The sequence below is a fragment of the Malurus melanocephalus genome, unplaced genomic scaffold (genome assembly GCF_030028575.1).
Source record: "Malurus melanocephalus ecotype Western Australia unplaced genomic scaffold, MMel_1.1 scaffold_601, whole genome shotgun sequence".
NCBI lineage: Eukaryota > Metazoa > Chordata > Aves > Passeriformes > Maluridae > Malurus > Malurus melanocephalus.
The window spans coordinates 185,832-206,103 of record NW_026623833.1 but is presented as its reverse complement, the minus strand read 5'-3'; the positions used below and the strand labels follow the sequence as shown (position 1 = coordinate 206,103).

The 20,272-nt window shown below is 50.6% G+C and overlaps 1 protein-coding gene across 2 annotated transcripts in view; it reads right to left on the bottom strand.

Moving 5' to 3' along the window:
- Positions 1-301: 301 nt before the first annotated feature.
- Positions 302-20,272, bottom strand: part of PBX1 (PBX homeobox 1) — a 126,956-nt gene continuing 106,985 nt past the window's right edge. The window contains exons 6-9 of one of the 2 annotated variants that reach the window (XM_057383014.1): positions 19,106-19,265; positions 12,199-12,311; positions 10,600-10,689; positions 302-4,444 (exon numbers count right to left, since the gene is read on the bottom strand). In XM_057383014.1, coding sequence (XP_057238997.1) covers positions 4,352-4,444; positions 10,600-10,689; positions 12,199-12,311; positions 19,106-19,265 — 456 coding nt within the window. In that variant the 3' untranslated portion in view covers positions 302-4,351. The remainder of the gene's footprint in view (positions 4,445-10,599; positions 10,690-12,198; positions 12,312-19,105; positions 19,266-20,272) is intronic. The other variant, XM_057383015.1, reaches the window with a different exon arrangement.

Below are 20,272 nucleotides of genomic sequence, written 5' to 3'. Positions count from 1 at the left end.
CTCGCTTTCCTCTTTTTCCTCCCCAAAAAATACACCAGGTTTGGTTTCAGGTTTTTTTTTTTTTTTTAGTTTTTTTTTTTTTTTGCAACAAAAGAAACTATTTATTTGGAATATGCATTACCAGTACAAATCAGGAAACTGTAAAACCTACACCTTGTTAGTATCGTCATAGAACATAAAAGTTTCAATTGGGATCAGAAAGACAGAGGCCTTTTTTTTTTTCTTTACAGAAGCAGAAAAGCTTAAAGTTTCAAAACCAGGTTGGAACAGAGAGTCTTTTTTTTTATGGTTTTTCTTTTTTTTTTTTTTTGGAATCCATTAGGAAGAGAGAAAAAAAAGATGGGGGGAAAAAATAGAAAAGAAAAAGCAACTCCAAACTGGATCACCTTTACAAGGGATAGAAAGGGCTTTGCAAGAACAAAAAAAAGCAAACCAACAAAACCAACCCCCCCAGGCAATGTCTGATTTACATCGTCTTAATAATAATAAAATAATAATAATAACAAAGGTGTATGAAAACAAAAGGACTCCAGGAAACCTTGGGATTAAAAGTAACACCCCAAACCCTTAACTGGTCAGTGATGTGAAAAGCTCAGGATTTTTGGGAAGAGCAGGAAAACGTTTTAAGAGAGAACTGAAGCGGTGCCAACCCGCACCTTCCTCAGCGCTTCTCCCTGAACCCCACTCCGCAGCCACCGGGATTTGGGGCTGCATTTGGGGACATTTTGGCCACATCCCACCACTCGTCCCATCTCAGCACTCTGATGCAGCCAGGGCTAGAGGTCAGGCTGCGAGAGCCCATCCTCAGCAAGGTCCATGGGGGAAATGAGGTTGGAACATTCCTTGCTGTGAATCCTTCAGTTTTGGGACCCCGGGATTCAGGGCAGGGCGCACAGGCTTGCACACATTTTGGGAAGGATTCCTGCCCTTTCATCATTTCCAGGCAGCTCAGCAACACCCCCAGCATGGAGACCCATGGGGGCTCAGGGCCTGAGTCCCCGTCCCCTCCCCAAAACCCTCGGAATTCCGTCTCTCTTGGGAGATGTAATCCCATTGCTCGGCCCCAGAGCAGCCACACAAGGAACTGCTGGAACTGGAACTCCAAAGGAGTGGGGAGAAGAGAAACGATCCCCCCAAAAACATCACCATCACTTTTCACATCACTCTGGTCACAGCTCAAAAGCGTGGGGGAAGCGACAAGGCCATCGTCTTGGACAGGTCAAAATAAACTCAGCATCATCATCATCATYATCATCATYATCATCATCATYATCATYATCATCATCAAAGCCCCCCCCCCTCCCATCCCAAATAATGCCAAAAAAATAAAATAAAAAGGTTCATTTCTGGGTCTCAACGTTAAGAAACATAAAGTGTTAGACTGTACCTATTAATGCTCACTATTCCAACCATTTTTTTTTCTTTTTAAAGTTTTACAAAATGAATTACCGTCACTTTTTAAACATTGTGTAAGAAGAAATGAGTGTGCACAACTCTACACTTTTCTAGCATTCTTGAACTAATTCACAAATGCGAGAAAATGGAAAAAAAACCAAACCATGGGAAAAAACAAACAAACAAAAAAAGGAGGATGAATGTAGGTAGTTTGATGTTATAAACTATACAGGAATGAAGCGCTTGTTGCCACAGAAAGAACAGGGACAGGACCTTCCCCCTGTTCAATTTTGCGTGCTAAGAGGGTCATTTTTTATTCTTTTATTATAAACACTATTAAATTCCGACTGCGTTTTTGGTTTTTTTTTTCTCCTTTATCTGAATATACAAGAACATTCATTATCAAATGTTCGTTATCATCAATACTACAAAGAACGAGACACAAATCGCAAGAAACAATGGAAAATGTTAATAAAGCTGAAAGAATCGTCGAGTTTTTTTTGTGATTTTTTTTTTAGTTTTTACTTTTTTTGAGTTTCTGCAGTTTTTTTTTTTGTTTGTGTTTTTTTGTGGTTTTTTTTTGTTTTGTTTTGTTTTGTTTTTTTGGTATCGAAGTCAGGTTTTTCTGGGCAGAAAAAAAAATAATAAAAAAAGAAGAAGAAAAAAACCCCACAACACTCGGGGCTGGAGCAGGGGAAGAGAATGGGGGAGGAGAACAGGGGAGGAGAAACAAAACCCAAAAATAAAAACAAAGCAAAGAAAAAAGGCAAGCAAGCAGCTACGCCAACACAAACTGGAGGGAGCAGCTGGGGAACCCAGGAGCGAATTTGCAAAGTACCTTGGAGGAGCAAAGGGCCCAGCCTGGGCAGGGGGACAGGCAGGAGGGGCAGAGCAGGGCAGGGCAGCGTGGGCTGGCTCCTGCAAACTCATTTTTGGTGGGTTTGGCTCGTTCCCAGTGGGTTTCCAAGGGGGGTGGTGGCATTCCCACACTGCTGGGCTCGGGAGAACAGGCCTGACCCAGTCCTGCATCCCTGGAAYGCTTTGCCAGAACTGTTGGTGTAAAACAAGCTGGAAGTGGACAAAAGGCAGCACTGAGGGAGGCCACGGGAAGAGGAGGAGAGTGGGAAGGTGCAGGGCTGGGGACGGTGGGCAGCACCTCCCGACTGTCCTTGCAGGGAAAACACCTTCTCCATGCTCTGACACACAGCTGGGGGACAGCCCATGGCCCTCCTGTCACACCCTGCCCTGCCACAGCTGCAGGCATGGACACAAAAGGAGCAGGAAGTGTCACTRCTGGCCACACGAAGCCCCTGCACTGCAAGGTGACAGCATTGTCAGAGCCGGGGCCACACCACCACCGTAAGGACACATTCCAGCAAAGGGTGGAATTACTTTTGGCACAGCTCTGGCAGCTCCCAGTCGAGACCAGCACAGGCAGGGTGGGCATGGACATCCAACAGCATGAGGTGCTGACCCCAAGGGACTCCAGGATCCATCCCGAGGTGCCAGACATCCTGCACCCACACCAGTCCCCATGGCACCCAGGGTCCTGATGCAGGCTGGCTCAKCCTCCTCGTGCCCCCCAGAAGAACCCATGGCCAAAAGCCCCACCCTGGCAGGAAGCTCAGCCCACTGCCCAGGAAAACTGGTGCTGCTCTCCCATGAAAGCCATSTCCTGCCAGCACCAGCCTCAAAGGGCAGGATGAAGCCTCACTTGCCAGCCACCACCGCTTTTCCCAGCAGCGCACCAGAAAAGCTGTGCAGAAAATCCCACGAGTTCTGCCATGGCCACTGCCCTGKGGGGACTCCTGGGGTGAAACCAGCAGCTTCAGCACTCTGACATCCCCCAGTGGGGCACCCACCCATCCTACAGAGCAAACCTGTGGCAGGAAGCACCACCAAAAGCACCCGAGACACTCAGCCCAGCACTTCCAGCCCTCGGCAGGGCTTTGGGAACGCAGGGGTGGCACAAACCTCTGYGGGTGCTGCCCGCACTGGGGAACCCAGCTCCTCCTCTCCAGTGCCAGGAACAGGAGCCCACACCCCGTGACACTGCCCTCACCAGGACACCTCCACCACCAGCCTCTCCAGGTGCTCTGAGAGAACTGCTGGTGTCCCATCCGTGCCTGATCCCACACGCCTCCGTGGAGGTGTTGGCACCACCGTTACCAGTGATGGCCACTTCTCACCCACCTCTCTCTCCCTTCCTTCCCTCCTCTTCTCCCCTCCAGCAACAGGCAGGGAGGATGGCAGGGTCTCATGGTTCATCCAGATCATGGCAGCCAGCAGGATGTGAGGCCGAGCAGGACTGGGATTGGGAGGTGCTGGCAGTTTTCCCGGGGCTGGGAATGGGAACGGTACCTTTTGGAAGCAAAGGGGAGCACGCTGGCTCCTTCTAGGTGCACGGGGGCACGTGAGGGACAGCTCACCAGGGCAGGGCAGGGCTGGGTGCAGGAGGGGAAGCACTAGTGGGTGCAGATTCCCTATGGTGGCGATTCCCTACGAGAGGTAGCGTGAGAGGTAGGGGCAGGGGGCTGCCTGCTAGCGAGGGGGCGAGACGTGGCTGAGGTACATTTGTGGCTCCTCAGAAAGACACCCAGCACGAGGCTGTGCACTGCTCTGGGGTCGGTTTGCGTGGTGGCGGTGGATTTTTGCTTTTCCTCCTTAAAATCCTTCTACCTTCGGTGGGAAGAGGGGAGGGGAAGGGAGCGGTGTTGTGGCGGTGGCGGGGAGGGGGAGAGCGGCTTCTACCCAGAAAAGAAAGGGAAGAGAGTATAAAGAAGTGTCCAGATTGGCTGAAAAAAGCATCCCGACGAAGAGAAGAGAAGAGAAGGAGTCTTCTTGTGTGTGCTGATTGGGTTCACCTCCAGTCTGACTGCTGCGGTGTTAGGAGAGGCCCCCTCCCCTCCCGCCCCCGCCGGGGCCGGCTCAGCCAGGGATGCAATTTGCTGGGAGATCAGTTGGAGGTATCAGAGTGAACGCTGCCAGGGCCTTCTGTGGGGGAGGTCACCGACGATGGGGTAGTAGCGTCTTGCCAACCTCCATTAGCCTGCAGCAAAGGACAGACGGAGGTATCAGTCACCCGATGGCCAGGCACAAACAGCCCAACCCAATGTACACACCCTGCCTCTTGTAGGAGGCAAAGATGTCCCCTCTAGCTGCCCCATCCCATCCCACCCCAGACCACGGGGCTCCACCACTGGGATAGGACCAGAAACATTTCTGTTGGAAATAGATTCTGATAAACTGCCAGTGTATGCACAAAGTCCATCCCTTAATAAAACCCTGTTTCTCCAGAACTCTGAGCTCTGGTTGTTCGGGGTTTTTGAACCCCTCATTATGGCCCTTCCTCAAGCGGAAGAAACAAAATAGCAAACACCTCACACCTCACGCAGAGCCACCAGCCTGGATGTTACCTGAACCCAGGTGCTGTGAACACACAGAGCAAGCAATGGAACTGCTGAGCTGCGCTGTGTCCCCCAGAAAAGCTCCACGTCCCCACCACACCAAGGGCAGCCAGGCCTCAGCATAACAGAAATGCCACCACTGTATCCCATCCAAAGGTTCATGCAGCAAAGCATGGCAGACAACTTGTTTCCTCTCCTAGAACCAGATGCAGAGCCGAGTTCTCCAGGCTCCGGAGAGCTGCGCTACCCGAGGGCCCGGCTGCCGCGGGCAGGAGCCGGCAGCGCGCAGAAGCTGCTCCTCCACGGCTGCCATCCCCTTCGGAGAGGAGCAGATGTCACACCCAGCCTCCTCTGCTTGCTCTGACATTGATTCAGTGCTTGGCTAATTAATCCTTCCCAACCACTGCCCGAGCTGCAGTTGGCAGCAGTCGCTGTCCCGCTTTAGACACGCCCGGGCTGCTCTGCCCGCTCCAGCTGCCGTCCCACTGCCTCCACCATCCAACACTGGTGCCAGCTGGGACCCCACACACCCGGGAGGGGACAGGGTAGGGAGGTTCCCCATCCTGAGGTGCTGGGGCAGCTGAGATGGGAGCAGAGCTGACCACAGGGACCCACGTTTGAAGGGTCAGGACACCTCAGAGCGGGATGTGCACAAAGCAAAAAAGACAAAAGGCACGCACAGACCCCTCCCTGGGCTTGTGTGCTCTTCCATGTGTGYGTGGGAGCCAAGGGGCTTCAGGCAACAGCAAGGAAAGCAGGAATCACAATCTGAGCTTGTTCACAGGTTAGCAAACCCCACTCCACTCCACCTTGGGTGCAGTGTGAAACCAGACCAGGCAGAAACATTCAGACCCGTGTACCCCACGTCCACTGCCCCCACCRGCTCCCAGCCACCCCCAGGCCCTGACCCACCATCCCCACGCTCCCCAAGATGCAATATCCACCCTTACACATCTTGGACTGCTGCAAGAGGCAGCAATTACCGTAGATTATCAGCCCGACAATGACAGGCCGCGTAAAGAGAGACACAGAGCCAACTCCGCCGCCCCGAGACTGGCATATTCAAGTACACTTAGGACATTAATAGCAATTTACGTGCCATCAGTGAGAGAGAACCACAATAGCTGCGCTGGCAGCCTCTTATTACCAAGCCTGTTATTTGTTGGAGTTACAAGCTATAATCACAACAGAAACTTTCAAAACCCTTATCTTCCGTGACGCACCAAATCTATTTCAGAGCCGTAATTGCTATGTCACCGGAGAGTTTGCTGCTTAATGCACTCAGATGCCATTTAGTGTTTGCAGGGTCGTTACGGCGAGCAGGAGGGGGGAGAGTGGCGGGGGCCGCATGGAGCAGGGCTCCGGCCCTATTGTGCTCACTATTTTTAGCAAGGCTGTTGCCTGCCAGCCACAGGAAGGAGCAATGGGGCAGTGGATCTGTGCTCGGCACCCTGCTCCCCAAAATCCTCGGAAGTGCTGCTGCAGACTGGGAATGAGCCTTCCTGTGCTTTAGGAGTTTGAGTGGCTGAACACAGCCTTGGTTGCACCCAGTGGGAAGTCAAGGGAATGCTGGGGAGAGGCCAAGCCAGCCTGGGAAGGTTGCGAGTTGTGGGTCCAGCAGTGGGAAGGAGGACCCAAGGYTGGCTGTGACATCTTGGCACCATCCTTTGGTATGGACAAGGCCTCTGTGAGCAGGGTGGATCCTTCCCCAGGCAGAGGGCATGCAGGCAGCATCCCCACTCATCCTGGAGTTTACTCCACTGCTGCATGGACCAAGCCATGTGCAGGATTCATCTGATTCCACCTGGACGGTTCTGCCTCTYCCATGCAAGCAGATCCCTTGGGGTTTAACTGTAGTAAATCAGCTGGGATCTCCCTCAAAGGCAAAGGAGTCTTTTGAGGAGGCTGCTGCTCCTTGCAGAGCCCCTGCACACAGCTGTGACTTCTTCAGATACCAAAGACAGTGCAGTGGTCTCCGGGACATTTTTTCAATTGTCACCTTCTGGTGCCAAAGCACAGGCAAAGCCTTGGTGACTGTCCAAGTCTGGAGCCCTGGTGATAGATTGCTGAAGCAACTGGTTTTGGTGCCCATTTCCCCAGGTCTCAGCATTTTTGTCACCTCCAGCAAGTCTGGCTGGCTCCCTGCCCGGGCCTCCTACGTGGGGCCGGGACACAACTTTCTGCCAATTTTTAAAGGCGCCTTCTGCTTAGCACAGAGCCTGTCTCGGCATCCCACCTCCTGTGACCAAATCCATGCCAGAACCATGAACCAAAGCTTGACCATGATGGTGAACCACAGCTGGCTGAGGAGCCGAGAAAAASCTTTCTTCTCCAAGCTCAAATTCTTAGCATAAAAGATCTCAGGTCAAGTAAGGAACTCTCAGCTTCTGCATGWACCAATCCTTGCTGACAAGAGTGGATGCAAAATTCCCTGTCACACCCTGCCACTGGCCACCACCATCCTGCTCACACACACACTGCTATGTGAACAGGCACAGCTCTGCACAGCAGCTGGTTTAAATCAAAAACTTCACAYACTGTTGGACTTCAAAAACAGTCCCTTATTTTATACTTTTAAATACTCTGCAAATTAAATTAAGTCCAAAAACAAGTTTCTGAAAGGGCTTTAAGATAACTGTAGTTCACTCATTTATTAGCATTTGGGTGAACTAGAACCCTCTGAGGATTTACAGCCATAGGGCAGTGGCAGCCCTAAAGGTGCACCCAAAGGTGCCCATCACCCAAAGGTGATGTTTTGGGGTGAGACCCTCTGGGTCATAACGCAATAAAGATCCAACTTCTACTGGAACTGAACAGAACCTGAGTTGTCCTAAATGCTTTGAAACCCCAATTTTCAGGGATTTCCTGGGTACACATGTGAATCCCCATGAACAAACACTGTCCAGACAGCCCAGACATTTAACAACTCTCACTTCGTGGTGCAAAACCCTAGAGCTTCAAAGTGTGCCAAAAGGGCTGGCTCAGGCCCCAAACCTCCTGAAAGGAAGAGAGGCCCCTCCCCAGCACGATCCCAGGCTGGGTATCCTCAAGACAGCTCCTGCCTCAACCATCCATCCTTTGTCAGAGCGTCTCCATCCCTCTGTGGGACCGGCACTGTCCCCACRTGTGGAGAAGGCTCAGTTGTCCCTCTGCCTCAGCCATGGCCRTGGGTCACGGGGCTGGTGATGCCTGGGACACTGCCCATTATYCTGCTAACGATGCAGAACCGGCTCCAGCCCTTCCCGCCCTGCGGAGCAGCCTGTCAGCCAGAGCAGCAGAGCCACAAAGGCAACTGGGCTTTGGGTAGATCCCTCTYCTCAGCTGTCACCACTTACACGCGTTTAAGAATTCATCCTCCATCAAGGAAGGCAAACCCCGAGCGCTGTCTCCCCTGCCAAGGTTTCCAGCAGCGGAGCCGGGCAACCTGCCGCTGACTTCCCGGTGCTGACGGGCTCCGGGGATGACTTAACCTCAGCCCCGTGCAGACATCATTGTGACAGGGCTCTTGACTAGGTTTCGGCTCATCTCCTTCCAGCAGCTCACGGGGACGCTCGGGTGATGCGGGGACGGCAGCTTTCTGTGTCACAATCAGCTCTGCTCCGCATTCCGCTGCCCCTCCTCAGCACTGAAGGGTTCAGGGAAAGGCAGGGAAGCCCTGCCTGTTGGAGTCAGCCACCATGCCAGCACTGAGGAGTTCCCCAGGACCAATGCTTCCRAAAGGGCAGCCACACTTCAGCGTGGACAAACTGGGATTCATCAAGGGACCTCACTGGGTGGGAACACATTAAGTGACAATCAGGCTGGAGCACACTGACTGGGAGACAGGAGAAACAAAACATTTAGGGACAAAGAAGCAATCCAGAAGGTGGCTCCTAAACTATCTGCCCACCTCTGGACTCCTGTCTCATTCCTCGTGCCTACCACAGCTTTGTGCAGAACTGAGGAGTCACCCACACACCCGTGAGTCCCTTTGCCACCCTGCCCCTCTCTTGACAACATCCACTTYTTTTTTGGTCAGTTTGGGCTCCTGCCCTCCCTAAAGACCACCATGAGAAGGCATCAGATGCCAAACATGCCAGGTCTCCATTTGGGAAGGACAAGGGGACCGCTGAGCCCCTGCCACTCTCGGCTCACTAGTTCTCGTCGCTGCTCATGGGAACACTGGCTCTCCCACAGAGAACCCCAGCCAGAAACCAACCCAGCTCTCCTCATCCTATTCGGATTTTGAGTTTTCACTCTCTCTTCCTTCTCCTCCTCCCCATCACCCCCTCTCTGCCTCATAATCCCCGGCAGCAACCCTCCCCCCCAAATTTTGGCTTAACCCAGCCCACTGTTATTTTCCAAGCCAACTGCAACTGTAATCAGCTCAGCCTCTTTCCTTGGGGGTATTTTAATTTATACAAAAGTATCATCTCTTATCATGATCAGCCTGCGATTCATTTACTCTCCAAGTATTAAAAAGCCAGAAAGGGAATAAATTCAGCGCACGGAGAAATTAATGCGGAACGATAGGCTCTTTCATGTGGCATTTCCAAGTGCCGTTTTTGCAAGGGGCTTATGTAATGAGACATAATTATCTGCACATGTTCAATTACATTACTTCACAAATCCTCCCTGCCTCTGCCTCCTGACGTCAAGCCGCCCACTAAGCCTCGGTGCCCGCAGGAGAGGGGAGCAGAGCACCCCATCCCAGGGCACCCCTCTCCCTATGCCCTCTCCCTGCGCTGGTGATGGCCATCATGCAAGATGGTCACACGCCAGGTGACAAATGGCACAGTGGACTGGAGGGTGATGGACCGGATGGTGTGCCATGCTGGAGTCTCAGCTGCAGGACCACCATCTCACCTGGAGGACCATCACCTCCCTGCCCAGCTCAAGACCACTCCACCTCAGCCATCGGCCTCCTGTGACAGCCAGCCACRTCCAGGGCCAGCCTCCCCCTCCTCTGCGCCACCCCGGACACCGCTGCCACCACCCACTCAGCGCTCACAGCCTCCTTTTCCAGGCTGCCCTCCTCTCCCAGCTTGCTGTCATCGCYGCTGAGATGGTGGACGATTGATCTGAGAAATGAAGTTGGATTGCTGTCCCGAATCTACACTGGGTTCTCCTTGTGTGTGTCTGATCAATTTCCCCCTGTGCGACACAGCTTGTCGCTACGAATTTTCATGCTAGTCAGAACCCGCCAGCGCACCCAAGAACAAGGAGAAGATGCTCCAGAGACCGCCCTCCCCCTCGCATCCTCCCCCAGCCCGCTTGGGCGAGGTTTTCTTGGGTTGATGTTGGTTGGCTTTGTGGGTTTTTTCCTCCCTTTTCCTCGCAACCGCCATCGCCGCCAACCCCATCACCGCGGCGCTCTCGGACGCCGGCCAGGGACGCGTTATTTTTAGCCGGTGGCTCCGGGACGGCACCRTCGGCCTCCGCGTGGAGCCACCTCTGGGCCAGGGCGTTTGCGGTGACATTCCCCACCGTGGTTACATGAGGTGTCACCTGTTTAGCAGCTCCTCTCGGCCGAGCGCGCGTGGCCGCAGGTGCCGGGCGAACGCTGATGGGCTGTGACAGTCCGAGACGCCAGCTGCCTGCACACAGCCTGCCCCGGCGCCACTTTTTTGTGGGCACAGCTCCGCCGTTGGCGTGACCGATACAGAAGCAATAAACTAGGTGACCGTAAAAGCAAAGACAAGTCCTCCTAAGTGGCATTCTGAGCCCTATGGCTTTGAAATAATTGGTAGTGAGAGAAACAAAAACSAAGAAAAAAACCCCAAAAGACCAGAAAATCCAAGCCTGTTTTTTTTCTTACACTGATGCCCTGCGGACTATACATCTGACTTGCCGCGAGTCCGTCACTGTATCCTCCTGTCTGGCTGATAACATGGCGAAGGGTATCCACCTAAACAGACCAAYGACAACAAAGAAGAAAATTAGAAGGAGTGAAAGGTTAGTGGCCAAAGCCGCTTCCGTTCATCTTTGGCAAGATAAAAGCAAACCAACAGTAATACAACAATCATGATCATCATCATAATAAAAATAAAGGTATAACATTCAAACAGGGGTAAAAGTGAGCCGCAGTTGGTCTTGTGGACAGAGATGAGCCAGAGGACCTCTCCTGCCTCCCTCCCCATCCCTCGCCTGCCCCAGCAGCCCTGTCACACTCTCCTTGGTCCCAAGTCCTTTGACAAAAAGAGTGAAGAGGGAGAACAGCGTGATCAATGTGGGGTGACATCTCCTGGAGCACATCGATGCAGCCATCTCCCTTATTGAGCTCAAGGACCCACCTTTCTACCCCTACCCTCTTCCACCCTTGACCCCAAGCACTGGGAAGCTCACGGCAGTGGAAGATCTTTGGAGTTGGCTGAGTGCCGTCACTGCAGAGGGCCCAGGAAGGAAATACACCTACCTGGCAATGCACCAGCAGCTCTCCTCATGGTGCCCTGTTCCTCTCCCTCACTCCCCCAGCCCAGCCCCAGCAGTGGCAAGTGTGGTAAGCACGTCTCACCACCCACGGATGATGCGTGCTCCATGTCCAGCTCCACGCGGGAGCAGCCTCGCCTTTAGAGAGCTCTCCTTGCCCAATGCAGAAGTGTCAGAGTGGCTGTCATCTCTCAACACAGAACAGAGCCTTAGATGTCAGAGAGGGGACTCATGGCATATATGGACATTGGATGGGAGGTGGGAGATCTGAGTGAGATCCTGGCTATTTTRAATTCTTTCTTTTTGCCCCAAGCATGGGTTGACGTTTCAGCAATGCTGCTCAAAGCTCCCTTGCTCTCTCCTCCTGGTGTACAGGGTGGTGTGAGTGCTTGTGCTTTGGGGAGGTGGGGATATGGTCAAGAGTGGCTTTTCATTATAAAAAAAATAAATGAAAAAGAATTTAACTATGCTTGAACATTTATTGCCTTTCAGCAGACACTTGGTTTGGCATCAAAAGAGTAAGTGGAAGTCTTGCAAAATGAGACACCAGTCCAAACATCTGGCCCCTTCCCTTGGAAGAATAAAGCAAGCAGAACCTGAACCTGAGTTGCTTTTGTTTGACTTTGTGCCTATTCTCCTATACCTTCTCTCCTCCTAGTACGACTGTCAAGCCAGAGCCAAATGCATTCACAAAGTGTGGGCAAGTCTCCTCAAGACCATGGTTGTTGGTTTGGTTGGGTGTTTGCTTTTGGTTTCTTTTAGATTGTTTTTTTGTTTGGTTTTTGGTTTTATTGGTGGTTGTTGCTGTTCGTCTTTTTTTTTTTTTGTTACTTGGTTGTTTTTTTGGTTTGCCTTTTTTAAATGCTGGTTGGTTGGTTTGTGCTGGTTGAGATTTGCTCTTTTCAGATGGGAGGGAGAAGTGCCAATACAATCAGAGGCTCCTCCAACACTAATGCATTCACTGGCAGTACATCGGATGGGTCCCTACCTGTGACTGCACGTTGGCTCCAACCTGGGCCCCTTGGTAAGAATCCCCATTGAGAGACTGCACGCTCATGAACAAATCTCCAGAGTTTGACATGTTAAAAGAACTGGAAGAACCTGGAAAGGAAAGAGTGARGCACCTGAATCACAGAAAGGAAAAAGATCCACCCCATGACTCTCAGCCAAGAGGAAGGAACAACATGCAAAGCAACCACAAAAACAAAACACACAGTCAGGTTAGTAGTATGAAGAACAGAGCAAGCTAAAAAAAAGGATGCACTCTTGAGGTTATTCAAAGCCACATGTTGTTACAGCTCAATGCCAAGAACATTCTTCAACAGCTCCTCAGCTGGAGGAAGGATTCTTCATGCTTTTGACTGAGACAAACAAAGCACAGCCTGGAGGACTCGGACAGCCCTTTCCCTTCATTTCAGGCATCAGAATCCTTCAGGCAGCTCTGAAAAATCTCGGTTGTTGGAGGTGTTCACCCAGCAGACTGCACTGGAGACCAGAATTACCCAGACAAGCCCCGCTATCGAGAGCAGAAGCCTTGGCAGCAGGCGAACCGAGCCCACGCCGAGAAACTTGGAACAGGGCGGGTAATTCCATGCCGTGCTGCTCCCTGCAGGGTGAGACATCCACACCTCATCCAGCCCACGGCTGGAGCTTTGGCTGAGCCACGGGGGCTCTGTGAGGGAGCAGTGYGTGGGGTTTGCCTTCAGGAYGTCAGSAACCCATCACTGCTGGGAACTGCARAGCGCCAGGAGCAAAGGCTCCCAAAAATGTGAAGGCTCCTGGGCTGGACTCCCAGTGCCCATCACACTGGMCAGAGTCTTTCATTGTGATGGCCCGTGAGACAACACAAGGGTGTCACAGCCCTCCTGGGCCAACTGCCCCAGAAGAACAAGCTCTGTAAGCAAATTCCCCACTCCATGCACCAGTCGCCAGTGTTGTGCTAAAAAAATTATAATGGTGAAGACAACTGGGTGGGATCAGGAGAAAAAATAACCGCAAACGAAAAAATAAATCCCGTCTTTGCAGAAACAAAGTTTTATGGTTCCAGGTTTGAGATATCMGAGCACCTCCTCCATTTAACGGAAGAAACAAACCCATCATGTAACTGGAAGGCAGGGAAGGCAGCAAGGGGGTTAAAAATAAATCAAAAGGTTTTATGGGATTATTTCAGAATTTATCGTGCAGATCAGCGCGTTAAGTGTGAGACAGCTCAACGTGCAAGGTTTAGTTATACATGACGTTAGCCTTGGAAAGGAGAGACTTCAGGGGCCCAGGTCAGCTACGCTTTCAGCTCCAGTCCCAAATACACTCTGGTCATCCTCATCCACACTGCCACTTCCAGCTTGGAAGACTGGCAACCACAGTCCTGGTGGAATTGCCCAACTATGGCTCATGCGTGCGCTCTGAGAAATGCCTGGCAATCCCCCTCCCTTTGCTGGAGAGGGAAGTAACAGACAGCTCCCAGCTGTGCCCTGGAGGTGGACCAGGAAGGCTCCTCCGAAGGAAGCCACCTCTGAGAAAGGCCAGGGAGCAGGTGGGAGGTCTGTGCTGGAGACTTCACATTCACTACATTCTCTGCTGCTCTCTTTTGTCAGGTGCTGGCAGTTCTCAGAATGAAAGGAAAGCAGAAACATCGCTGCTGGATACAACACCCAAGACAGTCAAGAGAGAGACACGTCTTGAACACAGCGAGTCTTGGATCAGGACCCTCCCACCAGTGCCTGAAAAGAGCGAAGCCAGGAATAGCTCATTGTCTGTGCTCACTGTCAACCTGCCCAACCTGTTCCAGAGAGCAATCCCACAGCGCTGCGTAAAATAAGCGGGACTAGTCAGGAGGCAGCTGTAACCATCGCCTCCTCTGCTCGGCTGGCAAAGGGCTCCTGTCACTTCCCGACCTCTCAGGTTACTTGCTATTTTAAAGGCAAAAAACCTAGCAAAACCAGCTGGCAGACTGGGGACAGCCCACCCTGACAGCGCCCAAATTTAAGTGTGAAGACAGGCACGGTTCACACACACAAAGATGCTTCCGACCCCATTTTCTGAGCGATTGCCTCGACCACCTTAATAAAAGCACAGGGCAGTAAGACAGCTTTGTACTCCCACAGTGTGAACCAAAAGACTCTGCAGCTACYGCTCACAAGAAGCAGAGAATATTCTCCTGTTCTTTTGAGGTGAGMAGGAATCTTTGAGATCACACAAATAATCAGTGGCAGAGCTGGAAAGAGGACTCTGGAATCCCTAAGCACCTGGCACGGCACTGCTATCGCTCTGCCCCCAACAGAGCAACATTTCATCCCACCTTCCTCTACCAAAAGAAAATTATAACAACAATAACAAATAAAAATGCCATAAACTTAACTGATATTTTATTGAAACTTAACAAACCTGGCCATAAAATTGARACTGGGAGGGAGGAAATAAAAATAAACAAACAGCCACAAACTCTAGTTCTGAAGAGCGACGGTGTCTCAGAAATCACGAGGAGCGCTGGAAATGTCACTTACAAGATATACACTGCTATTGGCAAGGGGTATTTTTACAATATATGTGCATATCTAAACGGTAAATATGTCTTGCTGCTGATGTGGATGCAGAGATAAATATGCGCATAGCAATGGCCTCGCATGTATGGATGCATTTGGATCAGAGCCGTAATTGCGGAGCCCTCTGCGYCGCCGCGCTGCTGCTTCAGCACTCGGCCGTCTGCGCGCTCACTGCGCCTGAAAATCACCACGGCCCAAAGCCTCAGAGACACAGCTAAGAGGGGCTGATGCAYCCAGGTGGGACAGGGGGCAGCAGTGTGAAGAGCCCTGAGAATTAAGGCTCAGATTTTCTCTGCTCTCTGTCCAGGAATACAAGTCAAATCCTTCCACCAGAGCACTTTCCGTCGTTAATCTGATCTGGGTTCCTCAGGAATTGAGAGGTAACAACAGAGGGAAGCTCATTTTTGAGCTTGTGAATGCAGCATGAAAAGGCTCTGATCTTGGCATGAAAGTCCCTGGAATTATTGTGTGTAGACAAAAAAACCTAYCAGAAAACCCATGGCCTGTAGCAGTGTGGAAGCGCGGTCCATCTTCAGCATCCAGACATCATTTCAAACCCAAGACCTATCACCGCTATTTCRTAGTGCTGATTTTCTATCAGACCAGCATCAGCTTCAGAAAGAGTGCTGGAAACGTCTGAGCAAACAATGGCAGTTGGATCCTGTCCTGGGTAAAAACCTACATCACAACAATGCCTGCTGAGAGAATTTTTCCACCCCTAACACTCCTGATGTGCAAAACCCATTTAAATTTTGCCTCCAAGTCAAAAACCTTCACAAACTTGACTGCTGGTGTTTCTTGCACCATTTTCCCAGCTATTCAGAGAGCTTCTTCTCCAGCTTCTCTAATGTCTTCCGTGTTCTGACATTCTTGACTTCCACCTCCAATCCTCCAGGACCTCTAGTAAGTCCTTTTCTCCAAAGTATTAATAATTCAAACGGCATCAAGAACAAACAAACAGGGTTGTTGGGGCTGAAATCAAGACATCCTTAGCTGCTGCCTCATACCATCTACCACCACCAAGATCCACTGAAGTGACTTTGGTCATGCCTACRAGATTCCTCATGGAAGTCAACAGCAATGACATCCATGAATTGAGAGAACAGGATTTATGCCTCCGGTAATTTCTCTTTGGGTCTCTACCATGGCCAAAAATGAGAGAAGAATGTGGTGAAAGCCACTGAGTATAAAAGCAGGTCTAAAAGTCAGGGATGATCCAGCAGGACATTTGCTCTTTTTCACTTGCCAAACAACACTCAGGACAGTGAAGCCATGACCAGAACCACCTCTGCTGAAGCAGAGTCCTCTCCAGTGGTGTGTTCTGGACACGAATGGAGGAAGGCAGAGAAGATACCTGTGCCTGATGAAGTACATTTCCAGGCAGCAGCTTCACAAGAAGGTTTTTACAAAAGGGTGAGCAGGTCAAAAACCAGCTTGGGACAATTTTGGCTGCTCTATGTTCAAGGTTTCACTGGATGCCATCACCTGTGTGTGGCCCTTGAGGACTCTGGCTGGCAAAAGGGCCTGCCCACATAAAACAGCTTTCATTTGCCATGTGGTTTTTGTGCTGAGATTGTCCAGGCAATCAAAGTGAGGACGGGGAGTTGTTAGCCCAAATGAGCCAGACATCTCAGCTTATTTGAACATCTGGCTGATAAAGCCCAACTGCGCATATTCGGGATGAAAAGGTGTTTGACATTCAGGCCTGGGTGACTGAGGATGGGGGACCCTGCTCCGAACGTGCCAGATGGCCAGACAGATGCAGTGCTTGCCCTTGTCAATGTGTGGCCAATCTCTTTGACTGACTGTAGCCATTCACCAGTCTCCAGTACCGTGGGCATCAATGAGAGAACAGATGGGCCTGGGCAGCCACAGCAGAAATGAATTTAGCGCCTGTCCCAGGTCCCACCRCAGCCAGTTCCACCTCCTCTTCCCACATCACAGCCCTCCAGGGACTACACTGCTGGTCATTGCCTTCTCATGACCTGTCCTCTGTCTACCTTCTTTCCACATGCCCTACAGTGCTTTTAAACCAGAAGGTCCTACAAACTGCCAGAACACCTCATCTTTATTCAGGCTCCTTCTTCACCRAAGTCTGATCAATGATATGGGAACAGATAGAAGTCCATGGTGTAAAAGGAGATGCATCAACCATCTTAGTCCTTCATCCACCTCTTCATCCACTTCCATGTTCCTCCCTGGGGAATTCAGCACATCTGAAYGGTGGCTCATGGTCCTGGATATCATCATCCAAATCTTCCTCAGACAGGTATTTCAGATGTAGCACGTAGAGGTGCGCTTCTTGCTGCTAGGACCTACAGGACAACCTGAAGCAGGGGAGATCACACGACTCCAGATGTCCTCAGGGCGTGTCTTTGTCCCAAAATGTGYCAAGGCTGAGATGTTTGACTGAGCTGTTGCATCTGCATGGCTCAGCTGGGGGGATCTCAACTGTCAGAGATAAAAAAGTCACGCAATTCCAGCTGTCTTCTCAGGAGAGAACCTACAAGGACACCCAAACCCACTCTCTCTTTAAGCTGACCCAGAGCAACTRGGGCCTCCCTGCTGCTCTGGCACTGTTGCAGCATTGCAGGCAGGGTGAGGGACCTGGGCCAGGTTAGAAATGCTTTATGTGTAGCAGAAGAAGGATCTCCGTGGCCTGAGAGCTCCCCTCGCACTGCTTTAGCACCGCTGACACATCAGGCACGTGAAAAGAGGTCAATGACTCCAGACTGCAGACAAGTGAGCCACAAAGAGGACCCAGGAGCTCAAGTTTTCCCTGTTAATAACAGGACTGTTTGTCCTTTCTTGAAAGCACAGTGTTATCCAGGGATTATCTCAGCTGTTTACTGCAGGGCACCGGCCAATTTATCTCTGAAACAACCGTGTTGCTGCCTGTGGGGAAATGGAGGAAACAGCCTTGCACTGGAGCTGTTCTCCTACGTGCAGCCCAGATCCAAACCCACTCAGGCAATCTGAAGCTGTTCCCTTGCTATTCCAGACCTTTGGATCTGCCTCCAGTAGAAGAAAGAGAAAAAAAAAGAAAGCTCTGTCTTTTTGGTCCAGGGTGGTGTGGGCTGCAGGAGAGCATTGCAGGCAGCAGGCATCTCCCTCAACACCCACAATTCTGCCCTGTCCAGCAGAATTCCCTCCAGCCTTTTCTACAGGGGGTGTTTACAGCAAGAAACCCCACCTGACCAGGTATTTTGTGTGAACTCTTTGGAAAGAATGACATTTTTGAAACTGCAGTTGAATCTTCAGCAGTTCAAATAATGGAATGGAACAAAAATCCCCAGACCAAAAAGCACCTGAACCAGAGCAGGCAGCTCTGGGCAAGCAAGTGGTGGGCAGGCACACAGATATTTCCATAGATAAMAAGTTCATGGCACCCAGAAAATTCACTTTCTTCCCTGCTTATAAACAAATCCCAGTTTTGTTCTTGGACCTGCAGCCCCAGATCATTTCTGGGTCGGCCAACCTTGCAGCAGGAACCAGGCATGAACTAAGCATCGTTCTSTAGCAGAGGAGTTGAAATCTGGGCAAAGTGCTCTGTGCCTTTGACTCTCAAAACAAACAAATGGAAATCACAGCAAATGGGAAGGCAAGGGGGAAGGGAAGGGAACGACCCATGAATTTCTCTGGATGGCACTGACACAAAGTGAAAATAAAATTCACACAGAGCACACTCTTGCAGGTGATCCAGACACTGTCATGTAAGCAATCGAAGAKATAACCACAACAGAAAGAAAATCAAATGATAAAAATTGACCCMAAACAACCCCCAAAATGGCATGAGTTAGGACATCCCCGAAATGCTGGGGTTTATCCTTTAGGATCACTCATGCTTTCAGCCCCAGTGAAACAAAACCATTATGCAACAACTTTTCCATTACTTCTTTTTCCTCCCCCGGAAGTGCAAGCAATCCCAGCAACCATTTTTGGATCATATTTCTGGTTTTGTGTTTACCATCCATGCATATAATCCGCAACACAGCACCACCAGTCAGACACAAGGTCTGATCACATCCTTTTTTCCAACAAAAAACAGAGGGGAAAGAGAACAAAACACAGAGGAGAAAGGGAAAAAATGGAAGGGGAAGAGGAAAAAAAAAAAAGAAAATAGGGGGAAAAAAGCAAAGAAAATAAATTAAGCCACACAAAACAACCCCCCAAACCAGACCCATTTCCCTTTTTAATTATTTTTAAGACCACGAAAGTGAACAAACCAGACCCAGAGAATAAAAGCTGAAATAACCAGAAGCAGAAAACAAGAGAGAGATTAAAGGGAGAGGGGAGAACAAACAAAAAACCGAACACTAACAACCCAAAATAAAAAGAAAAGTAAAAACTAACCAGCTGAATTGGGAGTTGAGGGTGAGTTAGCCTGGCTTCCATGGGCTGACACATTGGTAGCCGTGACAGCCGTTTTGGCAGCATAAATATTGGCTTCCTCTTGAAATTTACCTATGTTCTTCTTGTACCGGATTCTCTTATTTCCAAACCAGTTTGATACCTAGAGCGAGTGTAGAGAAGACAAGGATGTTAAGGTTTTGGCTCCGCCAAACCCACCTGAGTGAGGAAGGTGCATTAGTTCAGGACAAGCAGTGCAGATTCTTTCCCTCCCCACCAGCTTTCCCAGCTGTGGAAGGAGGCACCTTCCACCCACATGTGCCACACCAACCCTAGGAMAGGCAATGGGATCCCCTTGGGAGCGCTGGGTTTGTGTGGATGTCCACTTAGAGCAAGGGATGCTCCACAAGAATCACTACACCCACCCCACAAAAATCTAAGATGCCATGACAAAGTGTAATGACCCTGAAATTGAACAATTTGAGAACAGCTATGTGTYGTTTTGGAATTTTGCATTTGCCTCCTCCTCGGTATTCCCATGACAGGACTGATGCCCTGATTCCCAGATGCCCTGACTGCCTTTGGAAAAGCCAGTGTGGCTTTCAGGGACAGCACTGAGAGAATTGACTGGGGCCTGGCTAACACAAAATTGTCTGGGCATCACTGAAGCTCTTCTTTGATCCACCTGATGGAAATCAGGGCACAAGGCTAGAAATGGATGTTCYCTGTCCAGCTAAGCTCAGCTTTGCAAGGTTTCGCATGAGCCACCACACGAAGCAGGAACTTCAGGGGCAGGATGAAGAGGGAGCGCAGGGCTCATCCTAAAACTTAACGCTGGTCCCAGGAAACAAGGGTGTCCCTGGAAAGGGGTGGGAGATGTTTCCACGGTGCTTGCCCAGAGATGTGCTGATRATATTCCTGTTCACTTGAGGGCACTATGTCACACTGAACTGTTYCAGAGAAGACATGGCAAATATTCAACCCACAGCTTGGGAAAGCTGCTCTCAGCTTCCTCTTCATCAACACCGAGCTCAGAGAATCAGGGGAATGTCTTCCCATGKGCAGGTCTCTAAGCAGGAGACAAATTCCAGCCACTGCTGAGCTTGTTAGAGAAATCTCAGGATGAAGGGGATGGGCTAATGTGGAGGATGCTGCAACTCTCCAGGAAAG